The 19,332-nt window shown below is 39.6% G+C and overlaps 1 protein-coding gene across 4 annotated transcripts; it reads right to left on the reverse strand.

Moving 5' to 3' along the window:
• Positions 1-1,585: 1,585 nt before the first annotated feature.
• SPATA5L1 (spermatogenesis associated 5 like 1) lies at positions 1,586-18,744 on the reverse strand. 4 transcript variants are annotated; one of them, XR_004423313.1, is made up of 9 exons: positions 16,643-18,732; positions 15,452-15,637; positions 10,792-10,950; positions 7,868-8,077; positions 6,441-6,665; positions 4,971-5,105; positions 3,933-4,058; positions 2,162-2,751; positions 1,586-1,704 (listed from the first exon to the last, which is right to left on the reverse strand). XR_004423313.1 is itself a non-coding variant. In XM_033109589.1 (8 exons), the coding sequence occupies exons 1-8, from the start codon at positions 17,735-17,737 to the stop codon at positions 2,584-2,586; spliced, it is 2,304 nt and encodes a 767-aa protein (XP_032965480.1). In that variant the 5' UTR covers positions 17,738-18,732; the 3' UTR covers positions 1,592-2,583. The 4 variants fall into 4 exon arrangements, 2 of the variants coding, with proteins under 2 accessions (XP_032965480.1, XP_032965481.1); XM_033109589.1 differs by having other exon boundaries at positions 1,592-2,751; XM_033109590.1 differs by lacking the exon at positions 1,586-1,704 and having other exon boundaries at positions 2,408-2,751; positions 4,971-5,101; positions 6,473-6,665; positions 16,643-18,736.
• Between the last annotated feature and the right edge of the window lie 588 nt (positions 18,745-19,332).

Raw genomic sequence — 19,332 nt, forward strand, 5'->3', positions numbered from 1 at the left:
ATATATCGTTCTGTGGCTCAAAAAGAAATTTGAGCTCAATGTATTAGGAAAGCTATTCATACTTCCTAAGTGCTTAGAAGCTGAAGTGTTTTAATTTTTCACCAATTATGAACAGCTTTTGGAAGTTACCCAGAGTCATCCTCAAATCACTTTAAAACTGAGTCAAAGCAACAAATTGGTGGTTACTAGAGGGGAAGTGGGGTGGATGAAGAGGGTAGAGGGTCAAATACATGGTGACAGAAGGAGACTAGGTTTCAGGTGGTGAGCACACAATAGAGTATACAGATATTGTATTATAAAGTTATACACTTGAAATTTATGTTATTAACCAGTTACCCCAACAAATCTAGTAACTAAAAAAAATAAATGAATGGAAAAAAAAGACTGAGTCAAAGAAATCCTTGATCTGATTTAATCATTTGTTGAGTATTTCAATGACAGGAAGCTCATGGCTTTTGTCCTCAGCAGGTTTCCAAAATTCTGTTGAGAAGTTGTAGTTACAATTTAAAAAGACATTTCCAAATCAAAATTCAGCCTCTAACCAAAGTATGGGTACTACATTTCCAGCCTGACCGCTAGAAACTTTTTCTAGGAAAAAACAAGGGTCCTACAGCTGGAATCTGAGTTAGGGGGTTCAAGCTAGAGTGCCTCAGGCCTAGGAATGGCAAAGGTATAAAGTTGCCTTGACCTATAAAATCAATGACTGATAAGAGAACATGAATGAAAGCTGTCAGAATTCTAATGAGTTTTCTAGGTATTTTCCCTACTAATAAACGAGGAGTTGGTTTGTTATAATAATTTTAGTTGAATTACATATTATACCTATAAGTAAGACAGGTCTTTTCCTTAATCCAAAAATAGTGATGTTTTGCTTAATGCTTACCAGGTATTATTAGGTGAGAAAAGTTACACAGTACCGTGTCTTATTTATACAAACATAAGGGACTGGTAGGTTAAATACCCAAGTGATTTCTTTATGTTATCTACATTTTCTAGCATTCTAATTACTTTTGTAACGAAGGAAAATAAAAACGCACATATAATTTATCTCCTTAAAAAATACTTATAATTACAAAAGGAAATAGTAGTAGCTATACAGTGGAGAAACTGGACAATACCATAAAGTGATTAAAATGAACATGACCAATGATATAGACATCACATGCCTTCTTCAGCTTGATTTCTGAGGACATGACAGCACTTACATCTTGCTCCACTGGTGATGCATAACCTGAATTTATCATGATACGCTATCAGACAAACACTAATCAGGAACCAATTGTTCTATAAAATTAGTCTGTACTTTTCAAAAATGTCAAGGTCAACAAAGATTGAGGGGGCGGCTGGATGGCTCAGTTGGTTAGAGCGCGAGCTCTGAATGACAGGGTTGCCGGTTTGATTCCCACATGGGCTGGTGAGCAGTGCCCTCCACAACTAGACTGAAAGATAACTAGCGGCAGCTGAGCTACCGGAGGGGCAGCCAGATGGCTCAGTTGGTTGGAGCCCGAGCTCTCAACAAGGTTGCTGGTTCAATTCCTGCATGGGATGGTGGGCTGCAATCCCATGATTGCAACTGAACTTGAAGGCACTTAGAGATTGAGAAGGCAACTGAACTTGAAGCTGGGCTGCGCCTTCCACGACTAGATTGAGGGGCAGCGACTTGGAGATGATAGGCCCTGGAGAAACGCACTGTTCCCCAATATTCTGCAATAAAAAAAAAGAATGCTTTAAAAAAAAGAAAGAACAAAAAAGACTGAAGAACTGTTTCAGAGGCTCCTTACTCTTTCCTGTTTCAGAGGAACTGTTAAAAGAGGTTCTTTAGAGTAAGGAGACAGAACAACTAAATGGAATGTAAGATCTTAGACTAGATTCTGTAATAGGAAAAAAATTCCTGTTGGCACAACGGATGAAAATCGTGAGACGATAAATTAAAATATTGTATCAATGTTCAATTTCCTGAATTTGATAAATGAACTGTGGTCATATAAGAAAATTAGCTTATTTTTAAGAAATATACATTAAATTATTAAGGGCATAAAGGGACATTAAGTATAACATCTGTTCTTAAATATAGGCAGACCTCAGAGGTATGATAGGTTCGGTTCCAGATCACTGTAATAAAGCAAGTATCATAATAAAGCGAACTGGTAGAGGGTCTTACCTTCAATTTGTGAAAAATGCAACAACTGTGAAGCACAATAAAGTGAAGCACAATAAAATGAGGTCCGTCTGTAGTTCAGCATACAGCAAAATATTAAAAATTGGTAAATCCAGGTTAAGAGCATAGTTCTTTGTACTGTTCTTGCAACTTTTCTGGAAGTATGAAATTATTTCAAAATAAAGCTTTAAAAAGTAATCAAACAAACAAAAATACCACCCACTACAAAATTAACACACATACATATACTTTCTTTCTAAATTATGGTATTTTTTAATAGACCTTTTAGAAATAAGATGAATCTTAGCTCATCAGGTACAGTGTTTTTATTTACAGGAAATAACATGCACACAAACTCTAAAAGTGTGAAGCTGCAAACTATAGCACATTTCAATTAATCCTTGAGCAGGTATGTAAAGTAATTTTTAAATATCCTCTAAGTTAGAAAATCCTTGGTTCTGAAATAAGTTTTTATATACAGTCAAATCTTTGTGACTTAAGGACGGTTTTACAGTCTTAAGTGATTTTAGAAAGTGCTCTTGTTTCACTGTGGTTGCTTCTAGTCCATTTTCTTGCAGAGCCAGCAAAGCTGCCTACGAGACACAAACAATAGGAAATAATTAATTTGCTTCATTCTTGCTTTATAATATATGGTAATACTTTAAAGCCTGAATACAAAAATCGCAGCCTCACTTCACAGAATTCCAATATTCATGACTCCAAAAACATTAGGCTAAAAAGTTAAAGTGTTTAAAAGTCCTCTTAATAGACCATCTTTTCTTGTACATTAAACTCCAGCCTTAAATGGGAAAACAGAAAAAGCAAATTGCAGAATAATATACACATTATGAGCCCATATATGTATTTTCAAGATGAGAGACTATCTTCCTAACCTCAAAGCAGGAGTTTCTAAACAGGACACAGCACTGATCATAGAGGAACAGATCAAACACTCACTCTGTGAAATTCTCTGTGTAGGTATATACATACACGAAATAGACATACATACATGTATACCAATGTACAAGGTTGTTCATACAGCATAATTCATAATAGCAAAAAAGTAGTAACCCAAATGTTCAGGAAAGTGGTTCCCTTTGGGACAGAGAGTAGGAAGGACCAAGGGAAGTTTCTGGGATGTTGAACGTTCTTTCTCAACCCAAGTGGTGGTTATACAAGTGTGTTCACTTTACATTAATTCAACAAGCTGTATCCTTATGTTTTATTTTTTAAAAGTTTATAGAAAATGGAAAAACCTACAACGGCTTCTTTTGCCCTCAAAATAAAGGCTAAATGCCTTAAAGTGACTTAAGGACTTGTGTGGTCTGGCCATTGTCCACCTCTTCAATATTGTCACGTCATTTCTTATTTCCAATCGTCTGCAAATTTTATTCCTTCTGCCTCAAACACTCCTCTTCCCTCCCTTAGCCTAACTCCCTCATCATCCTCCAATTTCAGTTTACACACAGCCTCTATTAGAAAGCCTTCTATGACACCCAAGTCTGGGTTGGTGTTCTTCCTAGGTTCTTCCACAGCACCCTAAAGTTCCCCAAATCACTGCATATTTTCAACTGCCAATTCAGTATTATGATTTGCGTCTCTGCACAACCCCATCAATCTGTAAGCTCTGTAAGGGAAGAGGCCACATCTGTCTGTTTCATCTCACGTGGTCCCTGCCACACAGACGTCTTTCAGTGAATACTGCCAAGTGAACAAAGATCTGAATAAATGAAGAAATGTTTTGAACCATAGGTTTCTTCACTAATTAACTTACTTCTTTACAGAGGTTTCCAAGATCAGCACCAGAGAAAAAACAGGTTTCTGCTGCTAGCTTTTCTAAAGAAACATCAGGCCCCACTGGCATGTTTTTTGTACAGACTTTCAAAATAGAAAGCCTGCCCTGGAACAAAATAAAAAATGTTTATAATCTTGTAACATTTATGTTTGACATAATGCTATATTAAAACATTTCAAGAGTTTCCTATCATAGAGAAAGTATATTTAAGACGCAAACAATAAGAATCACTTCTGAAGAAGTACCAAGAATTAACTCATTAATGGCTCATATGACAATAGTAAAAATAACATCATGATAAAATTTTAGTATTTTTTATTTAATTTTTAAAATAGCCAACCACAGATATATCTCTTTTACAGACATGATGAATCTCTCTTTTGGGTACAAACAATACCATCAGACATGTTTAAAAGTAAATACATGAGCTATCAGACACAATTTAAAAATAGACATTTAAAATTTTTTGTTTTTCCTTCAAAACTTGATAAAAGCCCAAGGAAGGAAAAAAATTCATTCTGTCTTTTACCACTCCTTGCCAGTGGCTCCGGATGTTAAGGGCAAAGAATTCACTGCTTCTTTGGCTGTGAATATATTGTGTAATCTCTATAATCTCAGATTTCTCCATTGTGAAATAAGGATGTGACCGAGATAATCTCTAAAACTCTTTAACCCCTTTTAATACTTTAGGATTGCTTCATTCTAGTTGCAAAAGTAAGGTAGTTATTTCAATGAGTTTACTGAGTTGTATCTACTCAACTCAGTAAACTCACTAAATAACTACCCTACTTTTAGGCTTATGTTTCTCTGAAAACAGGGCCAGAATACTCAGCAAAAGCAGAGCGAAATGATTTATGAAGGGCCACCAGGCAAGGGAAGAATGCAGAGCCCACTGTATGACACACACTATGTTCACTCACATCCACTTTGGGATTCAATTGTGCTGGGCTCCTTATAGCTCAAAAACCGATGTGTTACTACGAATGTTCACACAGAGTAAATGTATATACTGATTACCTTTTCATCTGGAGGTGGAATATAAATAATCTTATCTAATCTCCCAGGCCGTAACAAGGCATTATCTAACACATCAGGTCTATTTGTTGCCGCAACAATGATGACATTTCGATTAAAAATTTCTTGAAACTCTAACTGAGGGAAAACACACAACACAAAGTAATATCAATAAATTGTTAATTATTAAATATTTTTAAATTAAAAATCATAAGGTCCATTAGTTTTTAAATAGGGATACCTTTTTTGGGACTGGAATGCTTATACCTCGTATCCAGACTACCTTCTCAATATCAAGGTACCCCAGAAACAAATTAGTAATCAAAGAGCTACTGTGCACATGGTAAAGGGAGCAGCCAATCGTGCAAGACATCTCTTCACGTGATAACTGATGAAAAGCTTTACTTCACAGCAGAAAACATCTATCTGGTACCTGAGCCCCAGTGAAAGATTACAATTAAACTGAATGACTTGAAAAGACAGAAGCATATGACTAGCATGTAGAGATGTATGGCTGTGAAAAGTCGTGGCTCTCATGTAATTGAAGAGGGAGATTTACTTCACTTTTTATTTATTTTTCTTTCCTGAGGCAGAAATATGACAATAAACATAAGTTACAGGTATGCAAATCCTGGATGCAGAGAAGAAATATCTAAAAGCAACCAGGACAAGGCCTCACACACTAGGCATTCAAAATTGTTTGTTAAACTAAATAATCATAGTAGTTTTCCAGAAATGTGATCTCTCAAAGCAGTGAGTTCCCCATATCTGCAAGTATTTTTGGCAGAGGCTGGGTAAACACCTCTCAATGTTGTAGAAGGAATTTCTGCATTATGAGGAGATTTGATTAGAGAACTTCATGGGTCCTTTCGAATTCTAGTGGCACATGTTCCTAAGGAGTTATAAGAGTCTCCTTCCATGGAACAATTTTAAAATTGGGAAATAACTAATAACACGAAAGAAATTTAAAAAAAATATCATCTGTCAGGGATTATTTAAGGATACCAAACTCTATCTGAAGACTCAGAAAAGAGGAAGGGACTTCCAAAGGTCATTTTAACTTCATTTTAACCAAGGAAGTCCACTCCTCAAGGAAACTAGAAGTTTTCAGTTACTAAGATTACTGGAAATAATGTTTTGTTTAACATAAAAAATTTTAGAAAGGGATGAACACTAGTTTTTCATGATATAGAAATATAAAGAAATTCCCTTCCTCATTAGCAATATGTAAAGTTGTATTTCTAAATCTTAGGATAGATAAAATTCACATTCACATATAGCTAAGATATTAGAAAATTTACCTCTTCCTTCCCAGCTAAATCACAATTTCATCAGCTTTGTAAAAATCCTATCAGTCAAATTGAAATGAATATAATTCTTTCTATGAGATGAATCCAGCACAGAAAAAGCGAATGTAGATGCATTCTATTTAATGTTGACCTGGATTTTGGGTGTATGCTGGCTAATAAATACCTCTTCATTTTTTTTCAGCTCCTTGTATTTACCCTGTTGATCTGATTTACTTCCTCTTCTCTCTATAGTCTTCAGTCCAACACCATCTAATTCGTTCAGGAGAACAGAAAGAACACGCTCTTGAACATTACATCCCGTTTTGCTGATTGACCGTGAGCCCAAGATTGAATCAATTTCATCCAAAAACACAATTGCTGGAGTATTTGCTCTTGCTTGTCGAAAGACCTTTCATTAGGAAAATAAAAATATAAAAAGCTATACATTATGCCTTATTCATGTGAAGGTATGTTTTCTACATTACTATTTATAATTTTGAAAATGTGAAAAGAAAAATGTCTAAATGTTTAAGAATTGAGAAATTAATAAAACAAGTAACAATGGAGTATTATGTTGGGGTTAAAAATTGTATTTTCAAAGAATATTTAATATTATATAATTTTTTTTTTTTAAGATTTTATTGGGGAAGGAGAACAGGACTTTATTGGGGAACAGTGTGTACTTCCAGGACTTTATTCCAAGTCAAGTTGTTGTCCTTTCAATCTTAGTTGTGGAGGGTGCCATTCAGCTTCAAGTTGTCCTTTCAGTCTTAGTTGTGGAGGGCGCAGCTCGGCTCCAAGTCCAGTTGCCGTTGCTAGTTGCAGGGGGCACAGCCCACCATCCCTTGGGGGAGTCGAACTGGCAACCTTGTGGTTGAGAGCCCACTGGCCCATGTGGGAATCGAACCAGCAGCCTTCGGAGTTAGGAGTACGCAGCTCTAACCACCTGAGCCACCGGGCTGGCCCCCAATTTTATAGAATTTTTAAAGTGATAATGTTAAGTTAGAAAAAATCATGATGAAGATATGTCTCCTGGACCGGCCCAGTGGCTCAGGAGGTTGGAGCTTCGTGCTCCTAACTCCGAAGGCTGCCGGTTTGATTCCCATATGAGCCAGTGGGCTCTCAACCACAAGGTTGCCGGTTCAACTCCTCGAGTCCTGCAAGGGATGGTGGGCTGCGCCCCCTGCAACTAAGACCGAAAGGACAACAACTTGAAGCTGAATGGCGCCCTCCACAACTAAGATTGAAAGAACAATAACTTGACTTGGAAAAAGTCCTGGAAGTACATACTGTTCCCCAATAAAGTCCTGTTCCCCTTCCCCAATAAAATCTGAAAAAAAAAAAAAAAAGATATAACTCCTGCTCAAGGAAATAGACAAAAGAAATTCACCAAAATGTTAACATTCACCAAAATGTTAATGTAGGGTAGAGGGATTATGCAGGATTTATTTACATTTTTCTATATTTTCTAAATTTTCTATAAACAAATACATATAACTTTCTAATAAAAAAAAGCCAGTTACATTTTTAAAAATAACATTTATCCTTAAGGCGTGAAATGAAAATGCAAAAGTAAACTTAACTATACAGGGGAAAAATAAACAGACAAACCTGAGACAAGACTTTTTCTGAATCTCCAACAAAAGGTGAAAAGAGATCAGCTCCATTCACTGAAACAAAAGAGCAACGACAGCTTGTGGCCAGGGCCCTCACCAGGGTGGTTTTAGCACATCCAGGAGGACCATACAGGAGAACTCCCTTTGGTTGTGTCAGGCCCATCCTAACAAATTCCCGAGGGAATTTCAGAGGCCATTCAATGCTCTAAAAGTACACAAAAAGAAACAACTATTTTAGTACAACAATAAAACATTAAATAATTCAGTAAATTCATGTGTTCCTTCAAACAATTCTCAGGTACCTATTATGAACTGGAAATGCAGTCCATTCTCCACACAGCAGCCAAGATGTTAAGATGTTATAACCTAAGTCAGGTCACATTCACTTCCTGCTTAAAATCCTTCAATTACTTCCCATCAGAATTAGGATGAATTCCAAATCCAAAACCCTTACTGACCACTGCTTACAAGGCCTCACATAACCTGACTATTGCCCAAATACCCCAGTCCATTCCCATCTCGGTGCCTTTTCCTGCTGTTCTCTCTGCCTGAACACTCCCTCAAGACTTTGTGTGGCTCCCCTCATCATTCGGGTCTCGGCTCAAATGTCATTTCCTCAGAGAGATCTTCCCTAACAACTCTAATTAAAGCAGATCCTCCTCCTCCTAGGCACTCTATGTTACTCCCTGCCCATCTTTTTATTCTTGGAGCACTTATCCATTCGCTATCTGGAATTATTATTTTCCATGTTGGGTTTGTCATTCTGCTCCTGCTAGAATGTAAGCGAAGTTCACCTCTAAATCCCCGGCACCCAGAATAGTACCTTCACAAAGTAGGCATTCAAAAAAAGTTAACTGAATAGTAAATAAGTCTTCACTACCTCTGAGGTAGTTTTATTATCATAATTTTGCAGATGTTGAAACTCAGGCTTAGAAAGTTAGGTAACTTCCCCAAGTCTTATTCCCGTGAGGAAGCAGAACTAAGACTGACCCCAAGGCAGTGTAGATCAAGGGCACAAGTTCTCAACTATTGATATGCTGTCACTCACAAAACAGGAATAAGACAAGACCTCTGCACCTAGGGAACTCATATTTTAGTTGGGGAGACAGGCTTGTAAACTAACAACCAGGCCAGAGGAGGGCATTCCACAGACAGGGAACGTTATATACAGAGACACATGAAACCATCTAATTCGTTCTGCCAACAGTAAGAAAGAACAGAGGGGAGGATGGGGGAAGCAAGGAGCAATGAACTTGAAGTGGAGGGAGGAGTCAGATCACAATGGGCCTTGAACATTTTAGGCAATATGGAGGAAGCAGTATGGGCAACGGACTAGAAAGAAATGAAACTGGAAACAGGGAGACTGGAAGCAGTTAGAAGTCTCTTGCAATGATTGAGACTGCAAAAGTAATGAGGCTGGATGTGCCACAGGCAGTGGCAATGATGTGGAAAGGATAGATCTGAAACATAAAATATAACTAACTGTATTTTACACAGGGACTAGTTCTAGTAGGTTGGTGCAAAAGTAATTGTGGTTTAAAAGGTTAAAAATAATTGCAAAAACCGCAATTACTTTTGCACCAACCTAATAAATCCAGAGGGGATATTAACATGCACAAACGACATGACCCCATGAATTTAGAGGAGAGCTTTCTGACTTAGGGTATGGGGCAGCTGGCTGTACTCACTGACGTAGGGAATCTAGCTGTGGGGGTGGAACTGATTAGCTGAACGTTGAGATCCCTGGAAGTAGTGCAGTAGGCAGGCAGCTAGTTAGTTCTGATGATCATTAAGAGCTGTCTGAGCTGGATATAAAAATTTTGAGTTAACCAGTTTCAGGGGACAGATGAAGCCTTGGACTCTGAGATCATGGACTCACTCACAGAATGTAAAAAAAAAAGATGCCCAGGAGCTTGGAGCACTAACATTTAAGATACAGGAGAGGAGTGTTCAGAAAGGCAGGAAAGCTTAACATCTCAAAGTTAAAGTGTTTCCAATAGGAAGGTGTGGCTAATCTCTCACGAGTTTTGTGAAGATTAAATGAAGACAATGCATGTAGAAAATTAGGGCATATTATAAATGGGCTTATCCATGCACACAGGGAGGCCAGGATTCACCATAGATACAGCTCCCGGTTAAGATGAATAAATTACAATGGATACTCATAAATCAGTCTTTTGTGTGTGTGCTTAGAGAAACCTAGTTCCTTATGGCAGGATCACCCAAAGGTAAACTGGCAAAATCAATTTCTGAAACGGCAATGCAGGCAAGAGGATCTGGGGAGCTGTGTTCCCCAACATCCACTGTGAGAATCAGTATCAAGTAGCCATCCAGGCCATACTGACTGTTTAGTATATTACAATGTTGTGTTTTTACCAGTCCCGGGACAAACAAAGGCCCACCACCTGTACTTGTATAGCACCTGAACTAAGAATCATTTTTACATTTTTAAATGCTAAAAAAAAAAAGTCAAAAGAGTAATATTTTATCACGTGAAAATTATATGACTTCAGTGTCCATCAAGTTTCAAAAGAATACAAGTACTTGTTCCATATTGTCTGTGGCTGCTTTCATGCTATGACGGCAGAGGAAAGTGGCTGCAAGAGAGACTATATGGCCCACAAAGCCTAAAATATTTACTATCTGGCCCTTTGTAGAAGTTTGCTGACCCTTGTTCTAGATTATAAACTCTCTAAAGCAAAAGAAAAACAAAAAGGGTGAGATAGGAAAGTATGAAAAATAGTATGATGTCTATAGAAGTCCAATTAAGTAAGGACTGAAAAATACTCACTGGATTTAGATGTTAGGATCGAATTAGTGATGGCAGGAAGAGCAGTTGTGGTGTAGCTTGTTTTCATCATAAATGCATTACACTTGAACTGTAATATTCTACTGGCTTAAGCAGATTCTCTATCTCACCTGTTTTAACTTCAGTTTTACATCTTCAAGGCCACCAATCTGCTCCCAGCTAACAGGTTTGATGTCCATCAGTCCAATGACACTTCGAAAGGATGAAGGTTGAATCTTTTTAAAAGCTTCAAGGAAGTCTGTTTCATCAATCATCGGAGTGTCCTGGTTCTGAAGAAATACACCCAAAAAAGCAAACACAACCCCAAAATGAGGTGGGACTTTTTTGTGATACATAAGCACAATTACTTTTTTAACAATCCTCTTTTGAATTTGTAAATCTAGTTTGTTATTATAAAGAAATTTATATACATGGTACAAAAAATTAAATCTCTCCCCCAACCCCAACATTCATCCTCAGAGGACGTCAAGTTTCCTATGTATTCATTCTCCCAATATGTTTTATAATAATAAGCATATGTGTGTCCTTTCAAACAGATACACAAATGGGAGCATACTGTACATATTAATTTGTACTTTTTCCCACTTATCTTAGAAATCTTTTCATGTCAACTAATACAGCTCTACCTCACTCTTTCTGACAATGCATAACACACTACTCAGTAAGTGTACCATAATTTAACTACATCCTACTATTGAACATTAGGTTGTTTCCAGGTTTTTGCTATTAAAAACAAAGCTGAAACAACTGAAAGTGCTTGCGCACATGTCAAGTATTTTACATAATAATGTCCTCGAAATAGAATTACAGGGTTTAAGAGTATGCACATTTACAGTTGTGACAGCTATTATCAAAATGTCCTAAAATCTGCACCAATAATATGAAGCTGCTGTTGTTCCCCCACACCTCTCCAACATTGGACATTACCAAACTTTTAGACTTCTGCCACTGTAACAGAGGAAATGGTGCTCACTATTGTGTTGATAAAATTTCTTCAATCAAGAGTGATGCAGAGGGAATAAAGGAATTAGAAAATCACCTTTTTTGCAAACATCATAGTAAAGCTGTTTTGAGCAAGAATCCTCAATGAATGCTAATCTATAGGACGAAAGTTTGACAAAGAGCAGGATATCTGCATGATCTCAAGAAGCCTCCTCAAGGGCTTATTAGCTGCAAAGGGAAAAATAGCAGCCATACAGTGGAGAAACTAGACAAAACCTTGACTGGCTGATCAGGGCAGTCACCAATTAGGGGCATCATCACTGAGGAAGAGTGAACATCTTATGTCACCACATGTGAGACCCTAAGGACACACTATCACTTATGTAGTACTCCCAACAGGTATGCTTCCCCTGAATCTGTAAAGAAACATTAGACAAACCCAAATTGAGAGGCATTCTATAAAATCGCTGACCTGCATCTTTAAAAAAGGACAATGTCAAATGTCTCACACCCTGCTCCACCCCCCAAAAAAGGCCACAGAAGTGTTCAAGATTAAATGAAACTAAAAACTAAGTGTAATACATCACCCTGGATTAGAGCCTGTACTGGAGAGAAAAAAATGCTAAAAAGATTGAGACTATTACCAAAATCAGAACATGGACTGTCATACTGACAGCATTTTGTATCAGTGTCAAATTTCCTGAATATGACTATACCTAACCATATTGTGGTCGTGCACAAGAACATCCTTATTCTTAGGAAATAGACATTAAAATATTAAGGGATAATGGGTTATGATGTATGCAACCCATCATCAAATGATTCAGAAAAAATAATATGTATACAGAGAGAGAGAGAGAGAGAAACGATAAAGCTAATTAGGCAAAATATTAAAAATTGGTGAATCTGGATAAAAGATTTAGCAGGAGTTCTCTATCTTGCAACTCTTCTTGAAGTTTTAGTTATTTCAAAATACAAAGTTTAAAAAAAGAACAGAAAGAGACTAATCTTTAAAGAGAGTAAACGTGGGTTTGCCAGTTGGCTCAGTCGGTTAGAGCACAGTGCTCATGACACCCAGGTCATCAGTTCGATTCCCAAAAGGGCCAGTGAGCTGCGCCCTCCACAACTAAATTGAAAAAAAAACCAACAACTTGATTTGGAGTTGAGCTGCGCCCTCCACAACTAGATTGAAAACAATGACTTGACTTAGAGCCGATAGGTCCTGGAAAAACACACTGTTCCCCAATACTCCCCAAAAAATTTTTTTAAAAAAAGGAGAGTAAAAGTGAGAATTTTTCATGTTTATTGGCTGTCTGTAATGCTTTTACTGCCAAATACCTGTTCATACCTTATTATCCATTTTCTCTTGTATTGTTGGTCTTTTCTTATTGACATGTGAGAGTTCTTTCTATATCAAGGTAATTGGTCTTTGTCATGGGCTAAACGTATTTTTCCCAGTCTGTCTCATGTCTTATCTTTGCTCTTAGTTATTGTGTTGCCATTCCAAAATGGTCAAATTGGTAAATTATTTCCTTTTTGGCTATTAGGTTTTATGTCATGCTAAAAAAGGCAGTATTCACGCTAAGATTATATTTTGGAGAATGCTTCTTGCAATGTCCTTAATCATTCTAGTGAAGCAGGTTTTTTGTTACAGTTACAAACTTATATTTCTGTTTGTAATATCTGTGTTATATTTAAGTATTTGACCTCTTCTATCAAATTCTAAACATTTAGTTGTCCCCAAATTCCTATTTTCAGTAACAAACTATTTTATCCCATTTATGTAAGATTATATAAGTGAATCTGTATATATAGAGCTGTTCTGAACAGCATTTGTAAAAAATGTTAATGATTATAATCTCCAGGAGATGAGATTTCAGTCAATTATTACTTTTTTATAATTTTTTTTATCTTGTTTAATTTCTCACAAAGAACACTATTAATTTTTTTAAATAGCTTTTTTGTTTTGTTTGTTTTACTGGCTAACAGATGTTGGGTAACTGAATACTAATTAATTTTTAGGTAACACCTACTAACATCTGAAAATCCCATTTATATTTCAAGATCACTGTGTGTATATTATTTCACTTGATTCTCATAATCCTCTCAGGCAGATAAAATTCTTTCCCTTCTGTCTGTATATGTGTATGTGTTAAACTACATTTCTCATTCTTTAACAGGAATATTTCACGAAAAGTTAAACAAACTTTAATGTGTCCTTGTCTGCCCTGGCACAGAGAGAGGCAGCAGCAGCCCCTCAGCTGCCTAGAGGGGGAAAGAAGAAAAAAATGGAGCCAGTACCTCTCCAGATGCCTCTGTCCCTTCTTCCTTTTTGCCTTTCTTCCACTTCCTTCCCCTGGTTGTTTATGAACTCAGCCATCACCTGTGGTAACTGTGCCTGGGCAGGCCCCTCCTCAAGTAGCAGTGGGCTCCACCCTAGGATGGCAGCAGCTGGCTGGTCCACCTAAGCCAAAATGCTTAAGATCAAATCTGGAACTTCAAAGCAGAGGGCATCCTAAATGTAAAACTCCTTTACCGTTCCCTGGTACTCTCTTCATCCCCTCAAAAGGCGTATATTCTCAAACCTTTACACATGGGACTTATCATTAAATCTTCAAGCAGTTTTGATTCTAAACCCAGAAGATGAGGACTTAATAAGTTCATTATAACTCCTTCCCCATATTCAGTGTAAGAGTAAAAATAAAAGAAAATGAGGAAGGATACAAATTATCTAGGTAAAAACGTTTTCAAATATTATGATAAGTCATCCTTTTATAGTTTCAACAAACTTAAAGCTGGGTTTTAAAAATTATAAGCTCAAAGGACAATTTTAATGTTACAACAGATTAAAAACCTTGTCCCAGAATCCACAGCATGCTGAAATTAATTTTTTTCTGAAAGGGTTTAGAAATTCAGGGTTACTTACTACATACAAAGTGAACAGATTTTCCAATCCATAGTATTGAAAACTATTATATTTAAGTTAATATCCTACATATTTTTAAGAAAGGTAGTCATGAATTAAAGATTTGAATGTTAAAGCCAAATTTCAATAAAATTCCAGGCACCCAATCTTTTCCTGAGTTAGAAAAGGTTATTTTCCCCTACAAGATACTTATTAATAACTGAGCAAAATAGTATCTTGACAATGGAGAAATCTCAGAGATACCACCTTATCCAAGAAATCACAGTTAACTTCACCAGTAATAGAACAACGAGATATAATTTGCTATCTAATAGATGCAATAAGAACATAGTATCATTTCTGTGATATGCGATTTGCATAAAACCTGAATCAAATTATGAGGAAACATTAGTCAAACTCAAACTGGGGATTATTCTACAGAATAACTGACCTGTACTCTTAAAAAGTTAGTCATAAAAAAAGACTGAAGAATAGTGCTAGGTTAAAGATTAAGAAATCATGACAACTAAATGCAGTGTGTAATCCTGGATTAAAAATATTTTTTTTTCCTTTTTAAATTTTTGTGCTAAAGGAAATTAGTGGGATGAATGGTGAAATTTGGATAGGTCTACATAGATTAGGTAAAAGTATTGTGTCAGTGTTAATTTTCTTACCTTGATAATTGTACTCTGGTTAAAGTCCTTGTGTTTAGGAAATATACACTTAAGTTTCAAGGCTAAAGGGGGATCATGGCTGCAGTATATTCTCAAATGTTTCAGATGTAAAAATATCTGTAAAAAGCAGTTGTGGAAGGTATCTGAAGTGCCAAGAAAAAGTACTTACCACTTTTTTTAATCCCCCAAATTAATTTCTTACATTAATAAAAAAATTAACATCCATGGCCATAAATCAATGTTTCCTACCTTCTCACTATGAAGCAGAGCGTGCATGGCAGCCTCCCTACAGAGTGCAGTCAGGTCTGCGCCAACATAGCCAACTGTCATTTCTGCAAGGAGGCTCAAATCAACTTGACTGGAGATGGGCATCTTTGAGGTGATCACTAGTAGAATCTCCTTTCTCTGTTTAAGTGTGGGAGTTCCAATGACAACCTATATACAGAGCAAAAAAAAAGAAAAATTAAAGTTTACAGTTTAAAATATTTTTTATCTTCACAAAAGTGTGTAATAATTTAGTCAGCATATTTGGAACTATTATTCTGTACTCTTAAGCATAATTTAAGATTCTAAATATATGAAAATCCTAATTTTCCAGAAGAGTAACAATGGATAAAAAGCTGCACAGTGAAAATTACATGTCATTTAACAGATTTTTGTTATTTTTTTGATACTGTACCAAGTTCTAGGAGCCAAGGATACAACAGTAAACCAGACAGTCTAGGTCCTGGTGCTCATGGAGCTTATTCAGGAGAGTGGTACTAGACAGTGCAAGGAAGAAATTCACTCAAAATCAGAACAGATTAAGTCAAGTGTGCAATTATCATCTGTTCCTTTAGAATCTTACCACAAAGTCCAATTCAAAGTATTTAACAGAAATCAATTTAGGACTGAATCTTATAAAATAGGACAGCTTTTAATACTCAACCTTCCTGGCAACTCAGGGAGCAATTGTGGGTACTTTCTCAGCGGTGGGACAGGATGCTGGCATCCTGACAAGGAATGAATAAATCCAGGTAAGTTAATGTCTGCTGATTTGCTTCTTCCCTGCCTTCACCCTTTTATTTTAACACATTTATATCTCTAAGCTATCTTTCCACTTTAAATTCTCACTCCAAATTCCTAAGAGTTTAACACGCTTGTAGCAGACCTAGTTCCCTTAAAAATTAACGTTACTGATTACAGTACTCATCTTCAGGACCTGCACAACAAAACTAATCCCTAATGGCCACCTTGCTTGTCAGAACAATTTGACTCTGGGAAAAAACGGATCCTGGCTAACAGATCACACACGGATAGAGCGTTCTCTGCATTACAAAGAGTCCCACTCCAGCCTCGCGGAATTCCAAACCTAAATGGCAAACGCCTCGGGGAAGCCGACCAGGGCCACAAGAGGCCGAGGTTCCAGGGACAATGGGCTAACTGGCCTGGCCTATTTACCTCTCGGTCAAATCTCCCAGGTCTGCGCAGCGCTGGGTCTAGCGCGTCTGGCCGGTTGGTGGATCCTACAACCACCACCTCGCGGTCCCCACTGATGCCGTCTAGCAGCGTCAACACCTGGGCCACCACGCGGCTCTCGGGGGCTTGGTGTGGGCCGCCCCGCCGGGGACACAGGGCATCCACCTCGTCTAGGAAGAGGAGAGTGGGCCCACGGCTGGCCAGCTCCCGCGCGCGCTGAAAGACGCGTCGCACGTTCTCCTCGGTCTCCCCGGGCCGGCTGCCTTGCAGCGCCGGGGCGCTCACGGCCAGCAGCTCCGCGCCCGCCTCCCGGACCACGGCCCGCACTAGCTGGGTCTTGCCTACCCCGGGAGGGCCCGCCAGGAGCACCCCGCGGGGCACGGCTAGCCCCAGCGCGGCCAAGGTGCGGGGGTAGCGGAGTGGCAGGCAGAGGAGCTCCCGCAGCGAGTCCGCCACCTCGGAAAGGCCCCCCAAGGGCACCTCGGGCTGCGGCTGAGCTTCCGACGGAGGCACCCCGCTGAGACCGATGCTGGTATGAGGGGTGACCAGCCCGGCCGGATCCGGGACGGGCACCCCGCTGACGATGTGCAGGGCGGCCACCGGGCCGGGGGCGTCCGGCGGAGCGACCACCACGTGGCCCCGGGAGACCGGTCGGTTCCTCAGCAGCTCCTGCGCTGCCTCCAGCACCACGGCTGGACTCGGGGCACCGGGCGCGCCCGCGGGCTCCCGCAACTCCGGCCACACGGTGAGGCGCCGAAGGGGCGGGCAGGGCACCAGGCGGAGGCGGCTCAGGCTGAGATTCCCCCTGGACCCCGGCGCCCCCACTGCCGCCCCCGGGCTCGCGCACAGTGGGTCCAGTTGCAGAAAGCCGTCCGCTCCATCCCGCCGCGGCCAGGCGATGCAGAGGCAGGAGCCGCCCTCAGGCAGCGAGATCTCCACCGCTGAGCCCAAGTGCGCGCCCAAGGCTTGGAAGGCTGCCGGGCCCAGGCGACAGCGCTGGGTGCCCCGGTCCCTAGCGTCTAAGGGTAGGAGCTTTAAGAGCGGCCCTTCGGGAAAGGGAATTGAGTCCGGAGTCATTGCACACGGAGACACCGAGGCCGAGGAAAGTGGGGTTAGGAATTCCACCCGGGCCGGAAAGGCGGGTACACCTGGCGCCTCGGCCGGAAGCGGGTAACGCGCATGCGCCGGGAAAGACAGTTATGAGCTCCTGAAGGAGGCCAGTAGGACCAATCGGAAAGTTAGATGATGCTCCCGCCCAGAGCTCTAGTTTGCTGTGGCGTTTCGGGTTTGATGAAATCCACTCGCTGATGCCAGATCTTTTCGGACAAAGCCTTCGTTACAAGTGTCTGGGAGGCAGCATAAGCTAACTTCACTAGGTCTAATGACTGGTGGTTTGGAGAATCAAAGGCATAACATATTCTTTCCTTGGTTCTCGTACTCGAGCATCACCACCTGCCCTTTTGGAACGTCAGCCTAGAGACTATTTTGTGAAGAAACCTCTGCTGTCCCCATGGACACAGTATTTTAAAGTGTGCTGTTGCTAATGTCTTAGGTTGACTTATAGTAGCTAAGAAATACAATCTTGGCGCCTTCCATAACCTGGGTTCCAACCTGTTTGGAAGGTCCAGGCATGCCTTCGTATAGAAAAGCACCAGCATAGCAAGAAAGAAGCATCGAGTAGAATTGTAAATCCCCTGACGAGGGGAAAGAATGAAAACCAGGCCATCTTAAACGTATTTGTGGCACAACAATACGTTCTGTTTAGATTCCTGATTTACTCCTTTTAATGTTCTTAGACAACAACTTAATCATAGCCTCTTCTGTTCATGTGATAAGGGCTTATTGTCTATTTGGGTCCCAGTACTAAGTTCTGTATTAGAGGTGATGCCTGTCCACCATAAACTGCCTGCTATTCTCTTTGCACCTCTCCTCTCCTCTCCCACAGGGAATTACTCTTTTCTATCAGCGGGAATACATGTCCTATCCTTTTTAATTTTGCTCATCAAAAAGACCTACAGATATTCAAAGTAAAATATATATGTGCCTTGTTTTTATCCTACTCACATCTTTGTACCTCTTTGTACCCACGTTCACTGCAACCCAAATTTATGAGATGACAAGATTGAGAATGCAGATAGAGTGCTTAAGTCACTGGGGGTTGTTTTTTTTTTCCTACTTATGCAAATATAGTAGACCCTTGAACAACACACACCCCCAGTCAAAAATCTGCCTACAACTTTGGACTCCCCCAAAACTGAACTACTAATAGCCTATGTTTGGTGGGAAAACTTAACAATGACATAAACACTCAACACATATTTTTTATGTTGTATGTATTATACTGTTTGTGGGGACAGAGCCCCAGAGAGCAGTTTCCAGGCTCTCAGCCTCACATAGAAAGGTGCTGGCTCAGCTAGTAAATGGCCATCGACTGTGATTGGATGGCCATCAGCTGTGGCTAGTTGGCCGTTAGCTGTAACCAGTGAGCCATTGGCCACTAATATAACTGCTGTGGCTACGCTAGCAGCAAATGGGGGCTAGCAAGAAGATGGTGGCTGAGCCTGCAAGCAGTGCAGTGAGGGTTGCGAACAGTGTGGCTCCTGCTTCCTGTGTCTCCAACCCAGCCGCCAGCGAGAATATAGTAGTATGACTCCCCTACCTATGGCTCCGTG

Source organism: Rhinolophus ferrumequinum, chromosome 6 (assembly GCF_004115265.2).
Source record: "Rhinolophus ferrumequinum isolate MPI-CBG mRhiFer1 chromosome 6, mRhiFer1_v1.p, whole genome shotgun sequence".
Lineage (NCBI taxonomy): Eukaryota > Metazoa > Chordata > Mammalia > Chiroptera > Rhinolophidae > Rhinolophus > Rhinolophus ferrumequinum.

Coding starts and splice junctions, on each gene's coding strand:
- SPATA5L1 (XM_033109589.1), bottom strand. CDS start 17,737: ATGACTCCGGACTCAATTCCCTTTCCCGAAGGGCCGCTCTTAAAGCTC. Junction 15,638..16,642: donor CTGGGAGATTTGACCGAGAG/GTAAATAGGCCA, acceptor CTCTGTATATAG/GTTGTCATTGGAACTCCCAC. Junction 5,106..6,440: donor AGCTGAAAAAAAATGAAGAG/GTATTTATTAGC, acceptor GTTTTCCCTCAG/TTAGAGTTTCAAGAAATTTT.